This window comes from Chiroxiphia lanceolata, chromosome 23 (assembly GCF_009829145.1).
Source record: "Chiroxiphia lanceolata isolate bChiLan1 chromosome 23, bChiLan1.pri, whole genome shotgun sequence".
Taxonomy (NCBI): domain Eukaryota; kingdom Metazoa; phylum Chordata; class Aves; order Passeriformes; family Pipridae; genus Chiroxiphia; species Chiroxiphia lanceolata.
Window position 1 is genome coordinate 5,196,399 of NC_045659.1, and position 21,681 is coordinate 5,218,079.

General features: G+C 54.1%; 2 protein-coding genes across 2 annotated transcripts; one reads left to right on the top strand and one right to left on the bottom strand.

Moving 5' to 3' along the window:
- Window positions 1-397: 397 nt before the first annotated feature.
- On the bottom strand, window positions 398-14,440 carry CCDC15 (coiled-coil domain containing 15). The gene is made up of 11 exons (XM_032709667.1): window positions 14,409-14,440; window positions 13,721-13,884; window positions 11,926-12,075; window positions 10,947-11,111; window positions 10,127-10,237; window positions 6,703-6,870; window positions 5,498-5,617; window positions 3,729-3,832; window positions 1,660-1,830; window positions 1,440-1,588; window positions 398-749 (listed from the first exon to the last, which is right to left on the bottom strand). Exons 2-11 carry the CDS (start codon window positions 13,874-13,876, stop codon window positions 643-645), a joined length of 1,401 nt encoding a protein of 466 aa, XP_032565558.1. The 5' UTR covers window positions 13,877-13,884; window positions 14,409-14,440; the 3' UTR covers window positions 398-642.
- Window positions 14,441-15,618: 1,178 nt separating this feature from the next.
- Window positions 15,619-21,189, top strand: HEPACAM (hepatic and glial cell adhesion molecule). The gene is made up of 7 exons (XM_032709720.1): window positions 15,619-15,766; window positions 17,791-18,132; window positions 18,361-18,642; window positions 18,749-18,842; window positions 19,304-19,377; window positions 19,464-19,534; window positions 19,613-21,189. Exons 1-7 carry the CDS (start codon window positions 15,682-15,684, stop codon window positions 19,898-19,900), a joined length of 1,236 nt encoding a protein of 411 aa, XP_032565611.1. The 5' UTR covers window positions 15,619-15,681; the 3' UTR covers window positions 19,901-21,189.
- Window positions 21,190-21,681: the final 492 nt, after the last annotated feature.

Genomic DNA, 21,681 nt, shown 5'->3' on the forward strand with positions numbered 1-21,681 from the left:
TATTAATGACAGGGTATGGAGCAACCTCCGCCCAGGAACATGTGTTACCCCACCACAGGCAGTTTTGGGAAGACCCATACTGCTCCAGTCACCCCTGCAAAGGACTGCAGGGGTTTTTTTACTAGGAAAATGCTCCTTTCTGGAGCAAAACAGAGGCTGTGGGAGGGTGGGTCTGGTGTGATGCTGGGTGGGTGGTAGTGGAAGAGAGGTCCTCGCATGGAAAAGAAGGAAGGAACAATAAATACCTGGCTCTAGAGGGTGATCCAAGTAGCAGGGGTTGGCAGGAGCCCTAGGGAAAAGGAAAGGAGGGAGGGGGAAGAGGAAAGAAACCCTCCCCTAAGAGATACTGACCCTTGGCACCTCATTTCTCCTTTCACACTCCAAGAGAGACAAACAATCCTTGAAAATAGTTTATTCCATAGCTGAATGCCTGAATTCAAGTGCCTGCTCATAAACCTGCCACAGAGTGATCCCCGGTTCAGACCGGGAGAGGCACAGCCCAAACTGGGCACACAAAGCAGGAGAGCAAAGGTGACACCATCCTGGCAGCTGGCACAAGGGACAGGCAGGACAGGGCCCAGCCCTGCTCCCTGCTCACACCAGTCACGGGGATATGGGTGGGGGGACACGGGGCTGCCCCAGTCACAGACGCTTCCCCGAGCGAGCGCAGAGAGCGGCCAGTTCTTGGAGCGGCTGCGTGGCCGTGTGGGCACAGGAGGAGATCACCGAGTGCAGTGCCTGGCTGTAGGCTGAGTAGGAAGGGGACATGGAAACCGTGTCAGGGGATGAAAGCTGCACTTATGGCCCAACACTGGGCTTGGCTCCAGCCTTTCACCACAGAGCAGAGAGGGAACAACTGGGATTTAAGGTAAATCTATATGCCTGTAGTTTTCCACACGCCTGCCTGCACACACTGCACGCTCCTGAGTACGGAGCAGTATGCAAGCCAAAGATTATTTTATGAAGCCCCAATTTCTCTGTTTTCTCTCCCAGATGACTCTCGGTTGCCCAGCCAGGTACTTTCCCAAGCTGTGCTCCAGGTCAGAGCACTCAATCACTTAACAAAGACCATTTCCATGCCTTCATGCAACCTCCCAGTAGAAGATTCAGCATCTAAGGCAGGTAGCTCCGTGTCCCTAACAAGATGATTTGCAGCATTTTCCTCGTGGCTGTGTCCCCATGCACATGTGGCTGTGTCACAGCTGCATTACTTAACACATTGTAGGGGTTTGTGCTTTGTTCAGGATGCCACTTAAGGGCCTTTTGTTCAGGATGTCCCTGAGGGACAGAGCCCAACTTGTCCTCTCCGGAGTATATTTGGAAGAGCATCTCTGCATAGTGGCCCAGGAGCATGAAAACACCTATCCTGGTTTGATTTCTCCCTGTGAAACCAGAGATCCAGGCCCAGATGCCTCCTCTCTGGAAGCAGGAGCTCCTACCTTTGTGGTTTTTGTAGAAGACGCAGTTGTTGGCGCAGGTATCCGGGTGGGAATCCCAGAACTCAGACCCACAGGAACACAGCGGGGGCAAGTCGATGTTACAGGCTTTGATCTTCTCCCTCATTTGGGCTCTCAGAGCTTCCACATACCTGGGAGGGACCAAACGTTCACTCCTGCCAGCAACACCCAGCTCTGCGTGGGGAGCGGGCACGGGCCCTACCTGGCGTGCTCCTTATCCCGCTGCTGTCTGTCCTTCACTCTCCTCTCCTCCAGCTGAAGCTGGGCCAGGGCTTCCCAGGCTCCCTCTCCCAGGGAGGGTTTTCGCTGCTCAGCCAAGTCCCGCATCCTCTGCTCCTCCACCCGGCGCTGATTCTCCTTCTGCCTCTTAATCCTGCAGGAACACACATGAGTAGGGAAGGAGTTTCGCCATCCCAACCCCTCATTCCCAGCCAGTCCCTGTCTGTGAGGTCAGGGCACAGGGATCTGGGTGATACTGCTGCTTTTGCAGGCAAAAGTAACTCTGCACTAATCACAGCATTACATATAAATATATTGGCTTTAAACATGAAATGGTCAAAAATGCTTTCTGAGCTTCTGTTCTTCCCCCCATAAGGCAACACCAGCCTGTGAATGCCCTCCTGCCCTTAAACTCTTCCTGCCTGCTCATTTTCTCACCACTGTAGACTTCCCTTTCCAGCTCCCTCCTGCATCACATCCACAGGTGCTCCTGTTGGGAAATGTCACCTGCAGTTCCCCAGAGTTGCTCTTCTGTCCTTAAACCAAGCACAATAGCCAGGTTCTTTAATACCCACCAAAAAGGACCAACATCTTGGCTTGCCAGCTTTCCTACTTCCCATTATTCTGGTTATGAGGCAGCTTGGATCCTTCTGTAAGCAGCTTCAAGGGCTGGGAAACATAACAGGGTACAGCAGAGACGCTCCAAGGATCCCACCTTTACTCCCACCCACCTTTAAGATGCACTTTTAACCAAGTTTCCCTCTATTTCCTCAATCTTCCTTGCACCTACACAGCCCTCCAGCCCTTAAGTGGGCCGTGGGTTGTGTAATTCCCACCAAACACAACACACATTTCCCTAACAAGCAGCAATTGCAAAGCACAAAGACTTTACACCAAAGCATCTGCCATTTTATTCCCAAATGCAACAATGTGTCTCACTGCCAGGAGGTATTAAAACACAACATCAAGGCTGGGGAGAAGCCAGGCAGTATCATCAGACAAGACATTTCAGATCTTACTCTGTGTAGGGGGTCAAATCTTTACATCCAGAAGAAAAGTGCTGAAACCAAACTTCTCTGGTTGAAGTTCACTGAAATGCTTTTCAAATGAAATGTAAAGCCTTAAGTACAGCACTATAAACCTGCCCCAGAAATCAAGGCAAAGGCCAACTCGGGGCTTTACACACTGCAATTACAAACCCAGCTCTTCCCTGCACACACTCTGGGGAAAAAATAATAATAAAAAAGGTATCACACTAACAAGGGAATCCCTGGGGCCTCACCAGTGCTCACAGGGCAGGACAAGCTCTCCAGAGCTCCCAAGTGCCATCAGAACATCAGGGATGTGGTGGGAGGAGCACTGATTTAGACTGGCAGCTTTTCCTTGAAAAAATGGCCACGAAAATCCTGCCCTGAGGTGCCTGTCCTGCTCGCACAAAGCCTGCCCACAGAAGAGCTGGAATGGTCAGTTATGTCAGTTCACTTGAGGGCAAGCCAGGGAAAAGCCAAAAATTAGAGGATCTTTCCTGTTTCAGCGTGAATTTGTAGAGCTCCTCCTTAAGGAGCCACATCAAGAAGAACCTGAGAAATCCCCACCACAACTGATACTTTTACACAGATACCGAGTGTAAACGAGTGGAAATCGTTTTATTACACTGTATAAGTTTTTATAGCTCTGAGGGTAAAGGGTCTGACATTAAAAGTCCCAGAGATAGGCACAGTTTAACCACAACAGCGTGACCTCACCCTAAAGTTTCTAAGCACAGGCTCAGGTTCCCAAGGGTCATGGCTTGGGAAGTTTCATCTCTCCCAGCCCCATGTTTCAGCTCCCAGCTCCTAAACAAGCTGCACCAGGGCTCAGAAATCAGGTAGAGAAGTGCTGAAGGACTTGACAGGGCCTAAGGGTCTCTCTTGGGGGGGTCAATTGAGTGAATCCCACCCGGGGGTCAGATCGGTGCCTGGTTCACACCAGACAAGTTCACAAGACCTTTCTGGCCTCCAAAAAGGCCTTGCCCTGATGGAGGAGGTGACCCCAGCACCCACATGGACTCACTGGGCAACTCTCTGCTGCCTCTCTCGCTGCCGCTGCTGGTCCTTCACTCGCTCCCGCTCGATGGCCATGAAGAGGCGGCGGCACCGCAGGAACTCGCTCTGCCGCTGCGGACAGGGAGAGAAGGACGTTTGGGAAGGATGCCTGGGATCAATATCGAGCTGTATCAGTGCTCAGCTTGATTTCTGGAGGATGGAACCTCGCTCCTTCCCCAAGAGACCCTCAAATGGACATCTCCGAGTGCACATGACCCGGGACTGGGAAGCTGGAGAGATGGCTCTGATGCAGGAGAGAAGGACCAAGTCATCTCGGAGCATCGGAGAGCTTTGTTCCAGCATCCCTCCACTGAAGCTTCCTACGGATGGAAGCTCTTCCACCTGACAAATTCCTAAACTCTCACTTTCCTGAGGGTAAAAGAGCCAGTTCCCACTTCAATCCACTTCAGTTTGGATCCATCTGGGGACTGGTGCTCCCCTATGGCTCACTGGAACCCTGTATCTCCCCACAGAAATGAATGTGCAACACCGAGCTGCATCTGCTACACACAGGAGAACCACGGGGGTGGCAAAACCACTGCTAGGGAAAATTCAGGAGCCCTGCAGGGAACAACTCCCATAGGGATACTGAGGGTTTAGTGTCTGGCCTTTGGCTGATCCCACCGAAGAAGAAAGGGCAGGGAAACCTCCTGGCTAAAGCTCCACCAAAAGCCCTCCCACAGAGGAGGTACAGAGCTAGTTTAAACTCCATGACTCGCAACAGCTGAAGGTGTGGATTTTTCTTCATCAAAGCTTTTGGGCCAAGTTTGTCCATCTCACACAGTGGAGAGCCCAGTACAGATGAAGATAAAGGAAGAGGAGGAGGGATTACCAGGCTGCCAGTGGAGAAAGCTGGATGGAAAATACCCAGGCAGAGGAGACTGCTGCAAAACCAGTTATCTCGGGTGGATCAGAGCCAAGGAGATAAAAGCAAGAGGAGAGGGAATGGTGAGGGGAAGGAGTAGCCTGAAGAGTCCCAGCTGTTGTCACACCGTGGAGAAACCACAGCCAGATCTGGGATCAGCTGGTTGGAAAATACTTGTAAGGAACAAAAAACACACAAACTGTTCAGAGTTTTACGCTGTAAGCTGCAAAAAGGTGACAGAGGGAGAGGGAAGTGTTCCTCTTCACGGCAGGAGGAAGCAGGAAAATAAAAGTCACTCACTTTAGGCATCCAAGACAAACATCATCCTTCTGCATCACCCAGATTAGCACAAGCCAAAGTGTCCTGGACACAGGCTGTAAGCCCTCCTCATGAAATCATCCACTCGGCATCAGGCCGGGTTTGAGACTATCCCAAAATCAGAGAAACCTTTATATTCCAGTCTTGTACCCAAACAAGATAAAGTCGGGCTTGTTTGAGGGGGTTTTTGTTGGTTTTGTTTTGTTTTTAAGAATTTTTGGCAGTTCCTTCTCTCCCTGCAACTACAGCAAGCAACCCTTGGCTTTTGCCAGGCAGAATGAATGGAGCCCATTTCTCCTCCAACCTTTGGGTGTGATTCAGATCCCAGATTTTACAGAAGGAGTACAGAAGAGTTCCACTTAGTCCCGAGAGACCTTAAAAAATAACCTGGTAGCTTTGCCTGAGACACCATGAGGCTGAGCTGACAAACTAAACCCAGCAGGGGTTTCATACGTCAAGGCTGCTCTGAGGCTTCTTATCTGAGCCATCAGCATTCCTGACAGTCCCATCCCTTTCAGACAAAACCCAGGAGGGCTTGGCCCCCCTGGACAGACCTGCTTCCTGGTTTCCTCCTCATCAACACCAGCCCAGCGCAGGAGGGAAGAGTGGTAATCAGCTGGTGGCCTCCAGGGAGGCTCTGGCAGGCTTGAGTCCTTCACCAACCCATCACAGACCTGGAAGAGACAACATAAGGGAGCAGCATCAGCATCACCACGGTCAAGTTTCTCATCTTCCCTCAGCAAAATGCTCTTCACTGGAGGCGAGTCCTCTGTGTGATCCTTACAGCCCTCAACAGGGTGACCCATCTCTGAGATGGGCTATATTTCAGGTACAGTTTGGCTACAGACAGCAGACATGTGCCACATTTCCATGCAGGAGTCTGCCCATGAAAGCTTTGCCAAAACACCTCTAAAGGTATCCCCTGTAGGATGTTTAGTTTAAAGATGGATTCACATCTCCCTTCCCCAAACTTCTACTATGAACTTTGTGAAGTGTGAAAACAATAATACAAATAACAAAGCATCAGGGAAATTCCACAGCCAACATCTCCCAAAACCTCAGTGTAAACCCCACTATCCTCCACTATCTCCCCCCACTCACTTTCTGCCCAGCCAGTACTTCTGCTCCAAGCTGGACTAATCCCCAGCCAAGGTTGGGCACAGGCTGCCACAACCATAAAGCCTTTGCCAACCGCCCCAGGTAATCAGACCAAACCATTTCCACCCCTCCCAGATGCTCAACAAAAGCTGCCTGGAAACAAAAGAGGACTGATAAGAACATCAGCTCCTCCAGCAGACCCCACCAAGGGCGGCGTCTGCCAACGGGAGGCACCGGGATTGACACAGCCACCTCCTTCATCTGATACAAAGCTTTCCTCCTTCCTCCCCCTCCTTCTTCTCAGAGGTTTCTGGCCGATTTGATCTCTTCCACCCCAGCAGGGCAGCGGGCCCGGGTGCTGCCGGCGCAGGCTGAGCGCGGCTCCAAGCACCATGCGACTGCCTCTGGGTTTCAGATTTCGGCTGGGCGGCTGCCAACCCGCATCACGAGGCAGGCAGGAATCAAACCCCTTTGAGGCCACAGCTGCACCGTGAAAGCAAGAAACAGCAGCGCCGACTTCACTGAGCTCCAACGCTGCTCCCGAGCCCACTTGGACGACAGCAGGCTTAAGAGTTAAACAGGCCTGGGGGAGCAACTGCTCTGCTCCAAAATAAACCCAACGATCCGAACCTCTTAAGACCAAACCCTGAACGGGTCTTACTTTTCCGAATTCAATTCTGATGTAGAAGTCGTCATCGTCCTGCCCGGTGTGACGCGGGGCCGTGCCTCGCTCCTGCAGCTCAGCGGGCAGGTCGTGGTGTCCCTCCAGCAGCAGCTCCTCACCCTCGCCCTCCGTGGGCACTGTGGCTGCCGGGCAAGGCTCTGGTTTCTGGAGAAGGGAGGAGATGGGTGTAAACATGGAATTCAAATCTGGCTGCTTTGGCGCCAAGGGCAAACCCAACACCCTCAGAGCAGCTTTAACACGAGGGCACGTGTGCTGCCAGTGTGCTGCCAGTCGGATGAGATCTGGCAGCGCCACGTGTTCAGCAGCACCAGGGCTGGGAAACAGGAATGTAGCAGGGTGATGTGTGACTACGGGATAGACGTGTGGGGGGGGACTGGAAAGCAAGGCAAAGACCTCTCCAGGCACTGTTTCACAGTGGCAAGGAGCTGGGATTTCTGGAGTGACACCGGAGTACGGCAGTGTACTCCTTCAGATGGGAAGTGGGCAGGCTCCCCAGTGGCAATCCACAATATTTTGAGAGGCAGCAGATTGTTTCCTACAAACTAAGGAATCAAAATGCCAGAAGCAAGCTTGGAGCCAGGATAAATTTTTTTCCCTTCGGTTTTTTTTTTCCTTCAGCACGGTGGGAAGGGAAGAGAAGGACTGGTGACAGAGGGAGAGGATGGATCAGCAGGAGAGCAGGTCATGCCAAGAATCCCTTGAGATGGCTCTGCTGCTTTACAGGAAGGACAGAGGATAGCCTGGAGTCAGTCTGAATGTGGAATTATTTGATAGGCACAGGAATTACCCTATCAACCCCATCACAACAGAAACGTGACACAGAAGAGCTGCTTTGGTGTGGACAAGGGAACAGAGGGTTATTTCTTTGGAAGATTGCACTGGAGCCCTCACGGTTGAAAGACATGAAACTGTGAGAAAAAAAACCCACCAACTTTGTGGAATGAGACATTGGGGAACAGAATTTGTGTGCTGCCATGCTTGGGAGCTACAGCAGTCCACCAAACCCTGAAGGTAAAGGTTTGGTGAAGGAGATTACCTGGAACAACAAACAGGTCATTTCCAGGTGATCACCAGGTCGGTATCTGCTTGGGAAAGCAGGGAATCAACTCTTTGCATGCTTTTGACCTGAAAAGAAATCTCTCAGGGAGAGAAAGAGCAATGATTTTAGGAACATGGATTACTGATTGCTGGGAATGCAACACTTTAGAGGGAAGATGGAAAAATGAGAAGAAAAATGCAGAAAATAGGGTTGAAGGAGAAAAAAAAAAAACATTTCAGCCAAAGGCTTGCTCTGAGCTAGAAGCAGGGAGAAAAATGCTGGTACTGTTATTGGGAAGAAAGTCATTCCTAGAAGCTGAGGTTTTTAAGGAGGCAGGACCTGCCCTGGGCCACTGCCAGGAATGGCAGCCAAGGTGGGAACAGCTCCTTGAAATCTGTGGAAGTTTGGATTAGGGCTCAAGGAGCGTCTCTATTTAAAGGAGGGGAGAAGGAAACACTAAATAGAAGGGTTTAGCCTGAAGACTTTAACTGTGACTTTTGGAAAAACAAGAGGAAATCACCCTGCAAACTGCCTGTAAGCCCCGAGAAAACAAGATAAGCAGCAATCAGCATAAATTTGTCAAGAGCAAGTCAGGTCAGGCTGGGCTAAATTTCTCCTACAATAAAAGGAAGAGGCCTCAGGCAAAGAGCAGAAGACTCTGGGGTTCAGCTGAGCTCTTGACGTGGCCTAATTCAACACTGGGGTAAAGCAAAACCTGTTAGATGGAAGTCTGACATGGGAGGTGCAGGACTGATTAAAAACACAGCTCAGATTTGGTCTCAGGAGTTCAGTGCACAGAAATAGGGTAAGAGCTAGGTGGGCTCTGCTCCATGATTTCATTATCAGCCTGGATGAGAGAAGAAAGAAGCACCTTGATTAAACTACTGACCCCACCTGCAGTTGCAGAAGTATTGGGTGGAAAACCCTTGGGTCCAAACCAAAGAAATGGGCTTGAATACACAGCACAAGGAAATCCAGGGAGGACAAAAGCAGAGACCAAGGGGTTAAGTCCCTGGTTATGTCCATGGCAGCCTTTTGCACCTGAAGAGAAGGGAACATGCTGATGTCCTGTCTAGGTGGGAACACACCAAACCTTCATACAGGGAGACAGATCCAGATAATATTAGAGCTTTTTTCTCCTCAGCTACCTTGGAGTAATAAAAGAGAGCAGTGCAATAAATCAACATATTCCTCCTGGAATAAATCACCCAGGGAAGCTGTTAAACTTCCTTATGTAGATTAACTGTAGCTGCAGTGAGGCTGGGATGGGAGGATGGTCCCAAATCCCTCCCAGTGTTTCCCATGGCTGTGGATGACTTGCCCAGGACTCCCACGGATCTCCTCTGGCTCCCCTGGGCAGTGGCTCTGTTATTTATGTGAAGCTTTAATGCTACTAATAGTGAAGTCATGAATCACTGCAACTCACTGAATGCATTGAGGGCTCGAACAGGAGGGATGTTTGGTGTTGGAAACAGGTAAGGAGGTTTTTGAGCCCATAATTACCCATAGCCCATTTCTCTGAGTCTTGTTCGCAGAACTGACTTCCTCAGAAATCCAAGAGTACACAGAGGAGGAAGAGCAAGACCAGCCCTTACATAAAAGGTATTTTCTAGATAATCAGCCAAGATCTACTTCACCTCTGGTGAACTTGAGAAAGAGATGGGAATGAAGAATTGCAGGATGGGCAGGAAACTGGCTACAGAGGCAATAAGAGAAAACACCAGGCTGGGCTGCTGCTGGTGTTCGCCAAAGTATGTCAGTTTGAGAAAGGTCTTGGCACAGAGAGTAGGATAATAGCTGCAACACAAAGTTGTTCTTGAGAACTGGAAGGGCAAAAGCAAGATGAAATTCAGCACAGCAAAATGTGGGACTGATCTCCTGTGCACTGCTTCAAGGAAAGCAGCTGCATGCCAACAATTCTCCAGCAGAAGACAGCCCCGGGTGAGGGAAACACTCCAGATCTTTGCCACCCACACAAAACAAGGGATTGATGCAAGGCAAAGAGTTGTTGAGGTTTGTTAAAGAAATAAAGGCACCTGAGGGGAGAGCTGGTCGTCACATGCCTCCCAAACACCCAGATCACAATCTCAGATCACAAGCCTTTAAAAGCCTTTTTTGAATTCTTGTCTCTGAGTTTATCTCAGAGATGTTTTCACCCACTTTATCCTGCTGCCTTCTCTGAAAGGCAGCAAGGGCAGAGAAACAGAGCCCTCGGGCCACCGAAATCCATGAGCTACCCATCAGGTGGGTCAGAAAATCATGGCTTATTTCATCCCTGAATTATGCTTTGGACTTTTTAATCAGAGCCAAACAGTTTGCAAGGTGATTTCTGCCCCCCCAGCCCAGGCAGCCCTCGCTCACCTCCTGCCTCCAGCCGCCGGGGAGCACGGGGGGCTCGGGGGACTCTGCACCAGGGCCCATGGTCCTGCAGGACGCCAGCCTGTGCCGCACCTGCCTCACGGCCCTGCTGAGCTGCCAGAGGGGAAGGAAACACAGCACAGCACGAGCTCAGCTGCACAGAGATCTTCCAATCACTCTGCTCCAGCCGAGGGGCTCGGTCAAGGTGGCGTGACCCAACACACAATCACCCAAGGGTCTTTCAGAGCTGCCCCAAGGTGCTGAACGCAGCACTCATCTGCTCCTAAAACATGCTGCTGAGATGCCACATCCCCAATTTTCCTGCTTGGTGGCCAGCAGTGATTTTCCACCCTAAGGTACTTCGACTGGAATCCACCCCACACTGCTTCAACTAGAATAACTCCAGCTCCTAGGTGAGCACATAGGCTTTTTAAACCACCAAATGTAGCAGAAGCATCACTATTAAAAAAAAAAGCCTAAAACAGTCCTCAGGGCAGGTTTTCCCAGATTTTGGTCTGCAGGAGACAAGCTGCAATGAGCTGGCACCACCTAGTGTCACCTCTGCGTCAGGACACGGCTGTGTCTGAGCGGACGGATGAGTTCAGCTACGGCATCCGAGGAGGAGGCACCTGTGACCCAGCTGGATGCTCTGAGGAGCGACATTCAGGGTGAAAATGGGAGCTAATGTTTCATTCAATATTAAAACCCAAATACTAGGGACGTGCTGTAAAAGAAAAAAGATATGTCGCCTGTTCTCAAACTCAAACGCTGAGGACCCAGGGTGCTGAAGCAGGGCTGGGAAGGCAGGAGGGGCAGGGCTCACCTCGGCAGCTTGCTGCTGGAATGGCTCGCCGTGTGTCCCCTCCCACCGGGCCGGGCTGGAGCCAGCCCCGGGACCACAGATGATGGGAGGGCGGTGGCTCCGGAACGGACACGCCTTCCTCCAGGAGGTCCAGTACTGCACGGCAAAGCAGCTCTCCCGCTCCGCCTGCCGGGGAAAAACCACGTGGGATCTCCAACCATCGCCTGGAAGGACGTCAACCTTGGAGACATTTCACCACCCAGAGGTGGCATTTCTTGGGATGGAGGCTTTGGCTTTCCATGCTGGGAGAGCACAAAGAACCATCAGGCTCTTGGGAGCTGAGGGCATTTGCGGGCTTCCCGCTTGGAGCTGGCGGAGTTACATGAGGACATCCCCACTCAGCCATGGAAACAGCCCAAACACCCCAGGGGCAGCCAAAGCCGGTGACATTTCAGTGCATTCCCTTCTGTGCCACAGTCAGATCCTGGCAAGTCCTCTCAGCACTTGTTTGAGAGTAGAAAGGATTAAATATATTCATGGGATAATCCAAAACAAGCCCATGGGGGAAAAGGGAATTTGGAGACAGCAGGAAAGTGTTGCTTGAAAACTATTTGGCTGCTTTGGAAAAGGGATTGGAAAAGAGACAGCAGAAAAGCTGTTTTGCTTCAAACACAGCCAGGAGACGTTCACATCATTCCCAGCTCTGGCCTGGATGCTTTTTAACTCCAGGCAATTCCACACAGGGCTCTGGGAATTCTGTTCTGCTGCTGCCTGAGGGAGTCAGGAGCAGAACTGTGGGGAGGCTTTAAGCACCTTCAGCACCAGCCAAGGTGTCACGCTGAACCAGCCTGCCAGGACACTGTTTGCTGCCACAAGGCCTGGGACCTCAGATTTTCTCTTTTTTTTTCTCGTTAACACCTTGACTTGAGCTCCAGCGTTAGGACTTTTCCCAGTTTCTGCTGGGTTTTGGAGGAGTTCCTCCTGGCAGAGCCCTGCTTACCGCTTCGTGGGACTTCTGCAGCTCCTGCCACCGGCGCATCCTGACCTGCCGGTTCACCCGCTGCCTCACCTCGCCCTGGAATCTCCTCAGGTTGGCTGCCTTCTGCCGCTGCTGCTCCTTCAGCTCCTCCTCCACCTGGAATACTGAGGCCTGCAAGAAAGAGAAGCAGATTCCACGTGGTTTTTGCTACATCAGAGCAGCTTGTATCCCTGCATCCCCTTTTCCCCCACTTGCAGCGACCAGGCAGACAAGCAGCACGCAGAGCAAATTTCATGTTTTGTTTCATAATCTGTGGAATAAGAGCTTGGACAATGTCTACTGGATTATTATAGGCTGGATTGAGTCTGACTAGACAGATGCAGAGCATGCACACCTCTGCCTTTGCCTCTTTGCAACGCAACTGGAAGGAAAGAAAAAGGAGTCTCGTGGAGCGGCTCCCAACTCCTGCTCCCATGAAAGGATGCTCAAATATCCAAAGCCTGGATCCAAAAGGAACAGGCCAGCCCCCCATCTTGTTAATACTCTGCAAGGCTGGAAGCACATCAGGGAAGCAGTTCACAGACCACAGCACTGCTCCAGAATATTTTTATCATCTGAAGTGAAAGATTAACAGCAATGACCTGAAAACCCCAACCCCCCCCCATTTTTTATTCCTTGCAGTCCTGCCAAGCAACTCTGCAACACCACTGTGGCTTAAAGACCAATGGCATCCCTCTCCTGGCTGCCACCACAGCAAGAGAAACCAGGGACTGCAGGGATGGAGGAAAGGGGTGAGGCTGAAGATAAAACTTGGAACGCTCCCAGCAGCACAGCGGGGTCAGCACAGCCCAACAAAGCTCCAAGATGGGGAGAAATCTGCACTGTTATGGAAGAAACCAAGCCAGAGCTCCAGGGAAAAGCCCAGCACCAGCTCACCCACTGCCCACCTCAGCAGCAACTCTGATGCAGGAGGCATTAATACTTATCAATTAAAAGTATTAAATATGTTCAGATAACCCTGGGCAGCTTCATCCACCCCTGGAAGCCCCAAGGGGTAGGGAGACCCAGGAGCATCCTGGCTCCCCAAAGCTCTCAGGAAGAGTTCAGCTCCCCCAGAAGTTTCACAGCACCAAGATGGAAGTTCTGTGGAATATGGAGATGATTCATTTCCATATATTATCTCAACCTTTCAGGATTTAAATTACAATATAAAAATAAATCATCTCAAAAGGGCAGGAGCTTCTGTAACGTTCAGACATTAATTACAGGGGACTGAACTCATCATCTGATATTTAATGCACTTTTAGTCCTCTTAGAATAACCCTCAAAGCAGAAATCCCTGAGATAAGCATCCATAAAGATTTCCTTAAGTGTTTCTAATGGGGTACAGCTGAGATTGGCTCCAGACCCTGAAACACTCAATATATTTTCTTTAAATCAGCAACACGGAATAAAATTTCAGTTCACCAACATCCTTCAGGGATGAGTGGGAAGGCGAAGAGCAGCACTGGCTGGGTTCCCCACCTGACTGATATTTAAAATTGATGCGTTTCTGCCCCAAAACCACAGTTTATTGGAGGGGAATCGACTCGGAGAGATGCTGTGGGCTTGTACAAGAGGAAGGCCAGGCTACTTGATAGGCACCATGACAGCTTCTGACCCCACTAAAAATCACTAAAATAAATTACTATTTTCAGAAGCCACATCCCTGGCCGCCTTCAGGCTGTGAAAAAGCTCATTTTTAGCTCGGTGGGTTTTACTGGCACATTTGCGGGGTTGGAGACGCCCCGGCAGATGGTGCCTTGGGTGCACTCACGAAGGCCGGGCTCGGCTCGGGCTGCCCCGGGGCACTCTCCACCCACACGCCCACGGGGGCCACGCTCTGGTTCCTCTCGCCCAGCACCGGCCCGCTCCGCCGCGGGGGTCTCGCCGGGGGTCTCCCCTGGGGCCGCTCCTTCGAGGGGGGCATCATCCCGGCACCTGGGGAAGGGAAGGGGGAAGCAGAGGTGAGGGTGGAACCCCCGGGCACCCCAACCTGCCCCCTGCCCCATCCCCTCAGCCACGGGGCACCTCCAGTGCCCCCCACAGCCCTGCAGCCCCAGGGCACCCCACCTGCAGCTCCCCCCCCGCAGACCCTGCGCCCTTCGGGGTGAGTGTCTCCTACACCCCCTGTGCACCCCCCCTTATTACTGCACCCCCTCTCCCCACTGCCCCCCCTCCCAGTTATCCAACCCCACCTTCAGCTCCGGCCTCCCCACGACCCCCAGTCCCCCAGGGCCGAGTCCCCCCTTTACCCCCCCCCCACCGCCCCCACCATCCCAACCCGTGCCCCCTGTACCCCCGCACCCCCAGCTCCCCATCGCTCCCCTGACACCCCCCCCCCCCCCATGGCCTCGGGCGCCCTCTCCCTTATTCCTTCCCAACCTGCTCAGTAGGACTCCGCACTTTAATCCCCCATAACGCCCCCAGGACCCCGCAAGCCCCCAGACCCCCCCAGGCCGCACCAACCGCCGCTTCCGCCTCCACCGGGCTTTGAATCGCGGCGCCACTTCCGCCCCCGCGGCCCCGCCCCGGCGTCTTCCCGGGGACGAGGGTTCGAGTCCCGCCTCCGCTGGAAAAGGGAATGGGGGAGCGGCCTGGGTGGGGATCCCTCCCCAGAGCATCCCCGAAACACCCTGCTGGGCATCCCTGGAACACCCCCGCACGGGGAATCACCCTGAAAGTCGCCCCTCAGATATCCGTATGGTGTCCCTCACACCACCTCCAAACCACCCCCCTAAGTACCCCCTTAGAACACCTGCACACAGCCCCCTCAGGCCCCCCCAACGCATCCTTCCAGAACCCCTCCAAAGCATCTCCCTATATATATATATCCCCCAAAGTATCTCCCTCAGGAGTCGGCTCCCCTTAATGCCCCCCAAAAGTCCCTCAAAGCATCTTCCTCTATCATCCCTCAAATCCCTCCCTGTAGCACCTCCCTCGAGTGCCCTCCCCAAAAGTCCCCCCCAAACCCTCCCTGTACCATCCCACCATAACCTGTCCCCCCCAAAAGTCTCCCCCAGAGCATCTCCCTCCCTCCGTGACAGGTCCCGACTCCTTTTGGGGACCAGGGAGCCTCCAGGCGGGGGCGGGCGGTGGCTCATGGGGGTGATGAGCTTGGCAGACCTCAGAGGGGGGGTGGGAAGTGGCTCCGGGCATCCTGCCCCACATCCCGCTGCCCTATTCAGTGATGCCCGGGAAACCAGTGCTAATTGGCATCGGAGCTGGAACGAAGCCTGGATGTGACCGCAGCTTCGTGTTAGAGCCTGGGAAGAGAAGAAAAAAAGGGGGGGAGCTCCTTTGGGGTGGGGGTCCAGCTTCGAAAAATGCCCCCCTAAAAGAAAATCCCAACTTAATGGATGTCCAGAGCCCTAAATCTCATTGGATTGTCCGCAGAGGGGACAGCAAACCTTATTTGGGCTCGATGGGGTGATGCCCCCAACCTCGAGTGTGCCCCCGGAACTGGGAAAACATGGAACTGGGGGTCCGTAACAGGGGGAAAATTGCAAATCCGAGTGTTTTTTCCTCAAATAAATGTCAGCTCGAGGCCGCTGGGGAGGCGAAAGCCACCGGGACACAGGGCTCTATTGAGAAAGGCAAGAACAAAAAAAAAAAAAAAAAAAAAAAAAAAGAGAAGGGAAAAAAATAAATTAGCCGGGCGAAGTGCCAAGCCGGGAGCTCCGAGGGACGTGCCCGGAGTGGGGAAGCGGAGCGATTCGGGGGGCGAGCCTGCCCGAAATGTGGGGAGCGCCGGCCGCCCCGCGGGGCCACCCCGCTCCCCCCTGCTTGCTGCCGGTCACCTGGCTTCTGGCGCTGCACGCAGGTAGGGAGACGTCCCGTTTTTCCACGCTTTTCCCATTTTTCCGTGGGGTTTGGGGGTATCCAGATGGAGGTTGAGGGCCGGAGGGTGATGATAGCGATACCCGACGGGGGGGGTGGAGGGCAGTTGAGGTGGTTTGCTGTGCTGTCGAACGTACCCTCTGCTTGGGAGGCAGGAAAAAGGGGGTGAAATTGGGAATAAAACTGGGGAAAACACTTTTTGGAGCCAAGCGGGTCCTGATGGGGGGGTGAATTTGGCACCGCCCCCACCCCGAGCTTCTCCCCAGCTTTTTGTCTTCCTCAAAACACCTTTTTTCCTCATTTTTCAACATCTCCAAATCTGTTTTCTTACCCATTCTTCAGCTTTCCTAAAAATCTCCTTTTTCACCCCATTTCTAGGTTTGCCCCATCCTGTTACAACTCTGGTTTCCTCCATCATTTATTCCCTAAATCCTCACATTTTGGGGTTCAATGAACCCTAAACCACCCCGTGCCACATCTGGCAACAAAGAAAATCACCTGCAACAATTTTGCCCCATTTTACCGAAGTTTGGACCCAAAAGAAGCCCTGGGGAGGCCCCATTTTCCCCCAGATGAGGACGATGGATGCAAAGCAAAACCAGCTGGGTTCATTGCTGGCTTTGATTTAGACCCTAAAAAAAGCACCAGGGATGCAGCCAGGGCACCCCAAAAATGCTGTGGTGCTTTTTACAAAGAAATAGGGATTTATTGCATGAAAGAGCTAGCAAATGAGGATTTTTGGTGGGTCTTTTCAACAGAAGCCATCGATACAGTCTGGGAGATCTGCATCCCTAAGCCAAGGGATACCGTAGGAAATGGGAATGCTGCCTGATTTATTAATTAACTCCCAAATTTATTACCCAGAGCAGCGAAAAAATTAGGAATTGGGTTAAAAAAGGGAAGAAACAGCTTAAGAGCAGTGATTTGGAGGTGTGCAGAGGGTAAGGATGCACCAAAGGCCACATCCCCATCCCGTGCCTGGGTTTTCCCTATGGAGGATGCCCTAAATTCGGCGAGTCAGGGCATGTTTGCAGGGCAAGTGTGGCGTTCCCGAGGAGGACGGACGCACGGACGCTGCATACCAATAGGTCCCATGACTTTTCGGGCTTGTTTAAGGCCTTTCTTGCTCCTGCTTCACCCTCTCCAGCTGGTTTTCCCACTCTCCCCTCCTCTTCAATATGGGGTTTGTTCGCCATCAGATGACGGCATCTGGACAGGGGGTTCATAGATGGGACCCCTGGGATGACAAGAGAGGGATGGAGCTAAGACATTTTGGGGAGAGAGGATTTTTTGGGGAGGCCCCTCCCCCAAAATCATGTTTTTCCACATTTTCTCTGCCTTTTTTTTGGCTTAAAACCAGCGATGAGGAGCGATGCACGTGCACTGACGCCCGTGATGCAGTTTTGCATCTGAGGGGGGCTTTGTCTGGACAGTAGCATTCAGTGGGGGTGGCAGTGGGATGCAAAATCCTCCCCCTGTCATTTCTGGGGGGATTAAGGCACCTTTGCAAAGCACAGCATTGATCTGGGCAATGGGGGCTCTCACCCCCCATGCGGTTTTTAGGGGAGTGATGATGAATCTTTGCCAAGGGTTGCATCGAGCCGCCTCCCAACCCCCTGCATTTTTTGGAGTGATGTGTGCATATTTGCTAAGGGTTGCATCAACCTGACTGCAGGACCACTCCCCCCTGCATTTTTGGGGTGATACAGGAATTTTTGCAGAGGGTTGGTCGCATTGACCCGACTGCAGGACCACTCCCACCCCCCGATGAAGTTTTGGTGGCGACAGTGCATCTTTACAGGGGGTTGTACTGACCCACCTCCCATGCCCAAAGCAATGTTGATCTGGGTTCAGGAGGGCTCCCACCCCCCGTGCACTTCGGGGGCGACGTGTGCACCTTTGCAAAGGTCACGGAAACAGGTTGGGCATTTTGGGGATGCTCTGGAAGGGAGTTCCCCGGTTTTCCCCGTGCTGAGCACCCCCCAAGGTGTGTCTCTTCCCCCCAAGGTCTGCTGGCAGGAGTGAACATCACCAGCCCCACGCCGCTGGTCCGTGGCACGGCGGGCAAGGCGGCGCTGCTGTCGGTGCGCTACGCCAGCGCCAGCGCCGACAAGCCGGTGGTCAAGTGGCAGCTGAAGAGGGACAAACCCGTCACCGTCGTCCAGTCCATCGGCACCGAGATCATCGGCAACCTACGGCCCGACTACCGCGACCGCATCCGGGTGCTGGAGAACGGCTCGCTGCTCATCAGCCCCTTGCAGCTGGCTGATGAAGGCGCTTACGAGGTGGAGGTGTCCATCACTGATGACACCTTCACCGGCGAGAAGACCATCAACCTCACCGTGGACAGTAAGGGCAAGAAGGAAGGACATCCCATGGAGATTCGGTTCTCCATAGGATGTCTTCCCTGACCACTTCTGGGGGGGGTCTCCAACTGGGGAGGTGGTTTTGGGGGTTTCAACCACCCCACGCAGCCAAGTCACATCCCTGGTGGGGTTTTGATGTCTCCCTTCCTGTCTCCTGGGCCAACTGTCCCCCAAGACATGGTGTCACCATGGTTCCCCTGCTCATCCACAGTTCCCATCTCGAAGCCACAAGTGCTGGTGGCCTCCTCAACGGTGCTGGAGCTCAGCGAGTTCTTCACCCTCAACTGCTCGCACGAGAATGGCACCAAACCCACCTACACCTGGCTGAAGGACGGGCGGCCACTGAGCAATGACTCCCGCCTGCTCCTCTCCCCCGACCAGAAGATCCTCACCATCACCCGCGTCCTCATGGCTGACGACGACGTCTACAGTTGCCTGGTGGAGAACCCCATCAGCCATGGCCGCAGTGTCCCTGTGAAACTCACGGTCTACCGTAAGCCACTGTTCCCCCCTCTTGCACCCCCAGGGTTATTCATCCCTTGTAGATACTTCCAGCTAAAATTCTGGGGGGGTTGTCTCCCCTCATTCCTCTCTCCCAGGCCGGAGCTCCCTCTACATCATCCTGTCCACAGGAGGCATCTTCCTTCTCGTCACCCTGGTGACAGTTTGCGCCTGCTGGAAACCCTCCAAGAAGTACGGTTGGGGGTAACGCGGGAGCCAGAGGGGGTCACCCTGTCTTGTCCCATCCTGTTTTGTCCCGTCTCATCTCTTCCCATCCTGTCTTGCCCTGTCCCATCAAATCACACCTCATCCCATCCTGCTTCGACCCATATGTCCTGTCCCATCCCATCCCACCTTGACCCCTCTCATCCCATCTTGTCATGACTTATCTATCCTGTCCCACACCATCCCATTCCATACCATCCCACCTTGATCCATCTCTCCAATTGCGTTCTATTCTATTCCATCTGATCACACCTCACTCCATCCCATCTTGTCCCATTCCATCCCACCCCATTCTACCTCCTTCCATTCCACCCCATCCCATCTCTCCCTCCCAACAGCAACGGGCCCTTCCCTGGCTGAGCCGCAGGCAGCCCCCCCACTGCCCCCACCGCGATGCCGGTGCTGCCCCATCCCCTCTCCCTTCCCAGGGAGAAGCGACAAGCGGAGACGCAACCGGCCTCCGACTACACCGAGCAGGATGAGGAGCGCCTGAAGCACGAGGGTGAGTGCCAGCCTTGGCATGGCGGTGGCGGGTTGGGGGAACACCAATGCCGCTGGTACTGTGAGCAACACCTTGCTTCCCTGCAGCCGAGGGCATCCCACGGAGCGGCGACCACGAGCGCAAAAACCCAGTGGCCTTGTACATCCTCAAGGATAAGGTGAGCAGGCGGTAGCGCCGGTATCGTGCCGGTACAGGGTCTCACGTCCCACGCTCATCTGTTGTTGGCTTTTGGCAGGACTCACCGGAGGCAGAGGAGGATTCACCACCCGAACCCCGCGGCACAGTTGAACCGGGTTACACCAGCTCGCCGGTACCAGCGGCCGGTCGCTCGCCGGGGCCGGTGGGGCGCTCGACTCGTCGTTACCACCGCTCGCCAGCCCGCTCACCCGCCTCCACGCGGACCCACCGGTCACCGCCGGGTTCGCCAGCGCGCTCCCGCGGCGCTCCGCGGCTGCTGCGGACTGCGGGCGTCCATGTCATCCGGGAGCAGGAGGAGGCCAACGCCGTGGAGATCAGCGCCTGAGCAGGGGGGACTGTGCGCGCTTCGGCGGCGGCGTGCGACAAGCGGGGACACTGGCACGGCCCCGCTTCCGCCACCGGGCATCATTCCACTCGGCGTAAAGTCACTAATTTCCTATTGATCCCACCTGGAGCTCCCCTCTTCCGTCCCCCATCTTCCTGGGGCGTCGCTTTAATGGCTTTCTCGCCGGGATGAGTGTGCAGGGAGCGTGCAGGAAGCACACGCGTGTGCAGAGAGAACATGCGAGCAGTGCACAGAGAGAGCACGAGGGAGGGTGTGCACGGAGCGTGCAGAGAGAGCGTGCAGGCAGAGCACGGAGAGAGCGTGCATGGAGCGTGCAGGAGAGCACACAGAGCGCACACAGGGGGTGCACGGGGGCAGGCACGAGGGTGGGCAGTGAGTGTGCACGCAGTGTGCGGGGAGGGGATGCCCTGAGCGTGCAAGAGAGCGTGTGGAGCACATGCAGAGAACACACATGGAGCGTGCAGCTAAGACTGCACCGAGTGTGAGTGGAGTGTGCACGGGGTGTGCAGGTGAGACCATGCACAGCATTTCCGGGCATGCCAACACTGGGTGTGTTCTCTGAGCGTGCACAGAGCACGCAGAGACCACGAGTGTGCAGAGAGAGCCCGTGCAGAGTGCACATGGAGCACATGGAGAGAGCGTGCACACGGGACTTGCATGGAGAGTGCAGCGAGTGTGCAAAGAGCGTGAGGAGAGAAGGGTGTGTGCAGCACTCGCACGGAGCAGCCACTGAGTGTGCTTGGCACGCGTGGAAAGGTGTTTGTGCACGACGTGTGCAGCTGAGTGTGCTCAGAGCGTGCAGGAGCACACGGGGGAGCACACACATGGCACACCCAGCGACCGCCCGTGCACACGCGTGTCGAAGGGCACCGTGCCCGCCTGCCGTGGCACACCCCCCCACGCGTGGAGCAGGGCATGCACCGGCACACAACCTCGCCCAAGCGCACACATGCACAGAGGCGGCCTAAGCAGGGGCTCCCTCCTGCCCCCCAGCTCCCTGGATGCACCGTCCCCTAAATGTGGGCTGGAAGCCCTGGCCCGAGCGCTGCCCCTCCACTGCACCGGCGTTTTCTGTGAAAATACCCCGGTTTTGGGGCACACGCTGTCGCCTCCCCCCCCAGGCCTTCCCAGGAAATAGATTTAGGATGAAAAGCAGAAGGCAGCCGGCCAAGCGAGCCGGGCCCTGGGGCACCCGGGGTGGGTGCCGGGGCACCCTGGAGTGCTCAGGGTGCACTACTAACCAATAAACTAAACATACTACCCGGCCAGTGGCGGCACCCTTGGGTATCTTTGTGGAACAGGGACCCTCCCTGGAGTGGGGGGGACACATGAGAGGTGGGTGACAGCTGAGACCACACGAGCCCGATGCTCCTGGCTGGCACTCGAGTTTCAGCTTGAAGAGCCTGGGAGACCCTGGCCTGTTCACTCTGGTCCCTACTGGTGGTGTCCTCACCTGAGAGCTCATTTCTTCTTAATTTGTCTTCCTCTGAACATGGCAGAGGATGGAGGGAATTTATTCTGACTGATTAAATTCATTAACTGCTGGTGTCCCCAGCCCCACTGTCTCCAGGTGCTGCCAGTGCCACCGCACCCAGGTGCCCCCACTGCCACGATGGGACTGAGCTGTTTTTGTTCACCTCAACCAGCCCTCCTTCTCCCCTCGGCATTTCCCGGCCCCCACATCCGGCTATTGTATCCCCCCCATCCGGAGGCAGATCCGGCCCCGGTGCTGACAGGGAGGGACTGGGATTTTGGGAGGA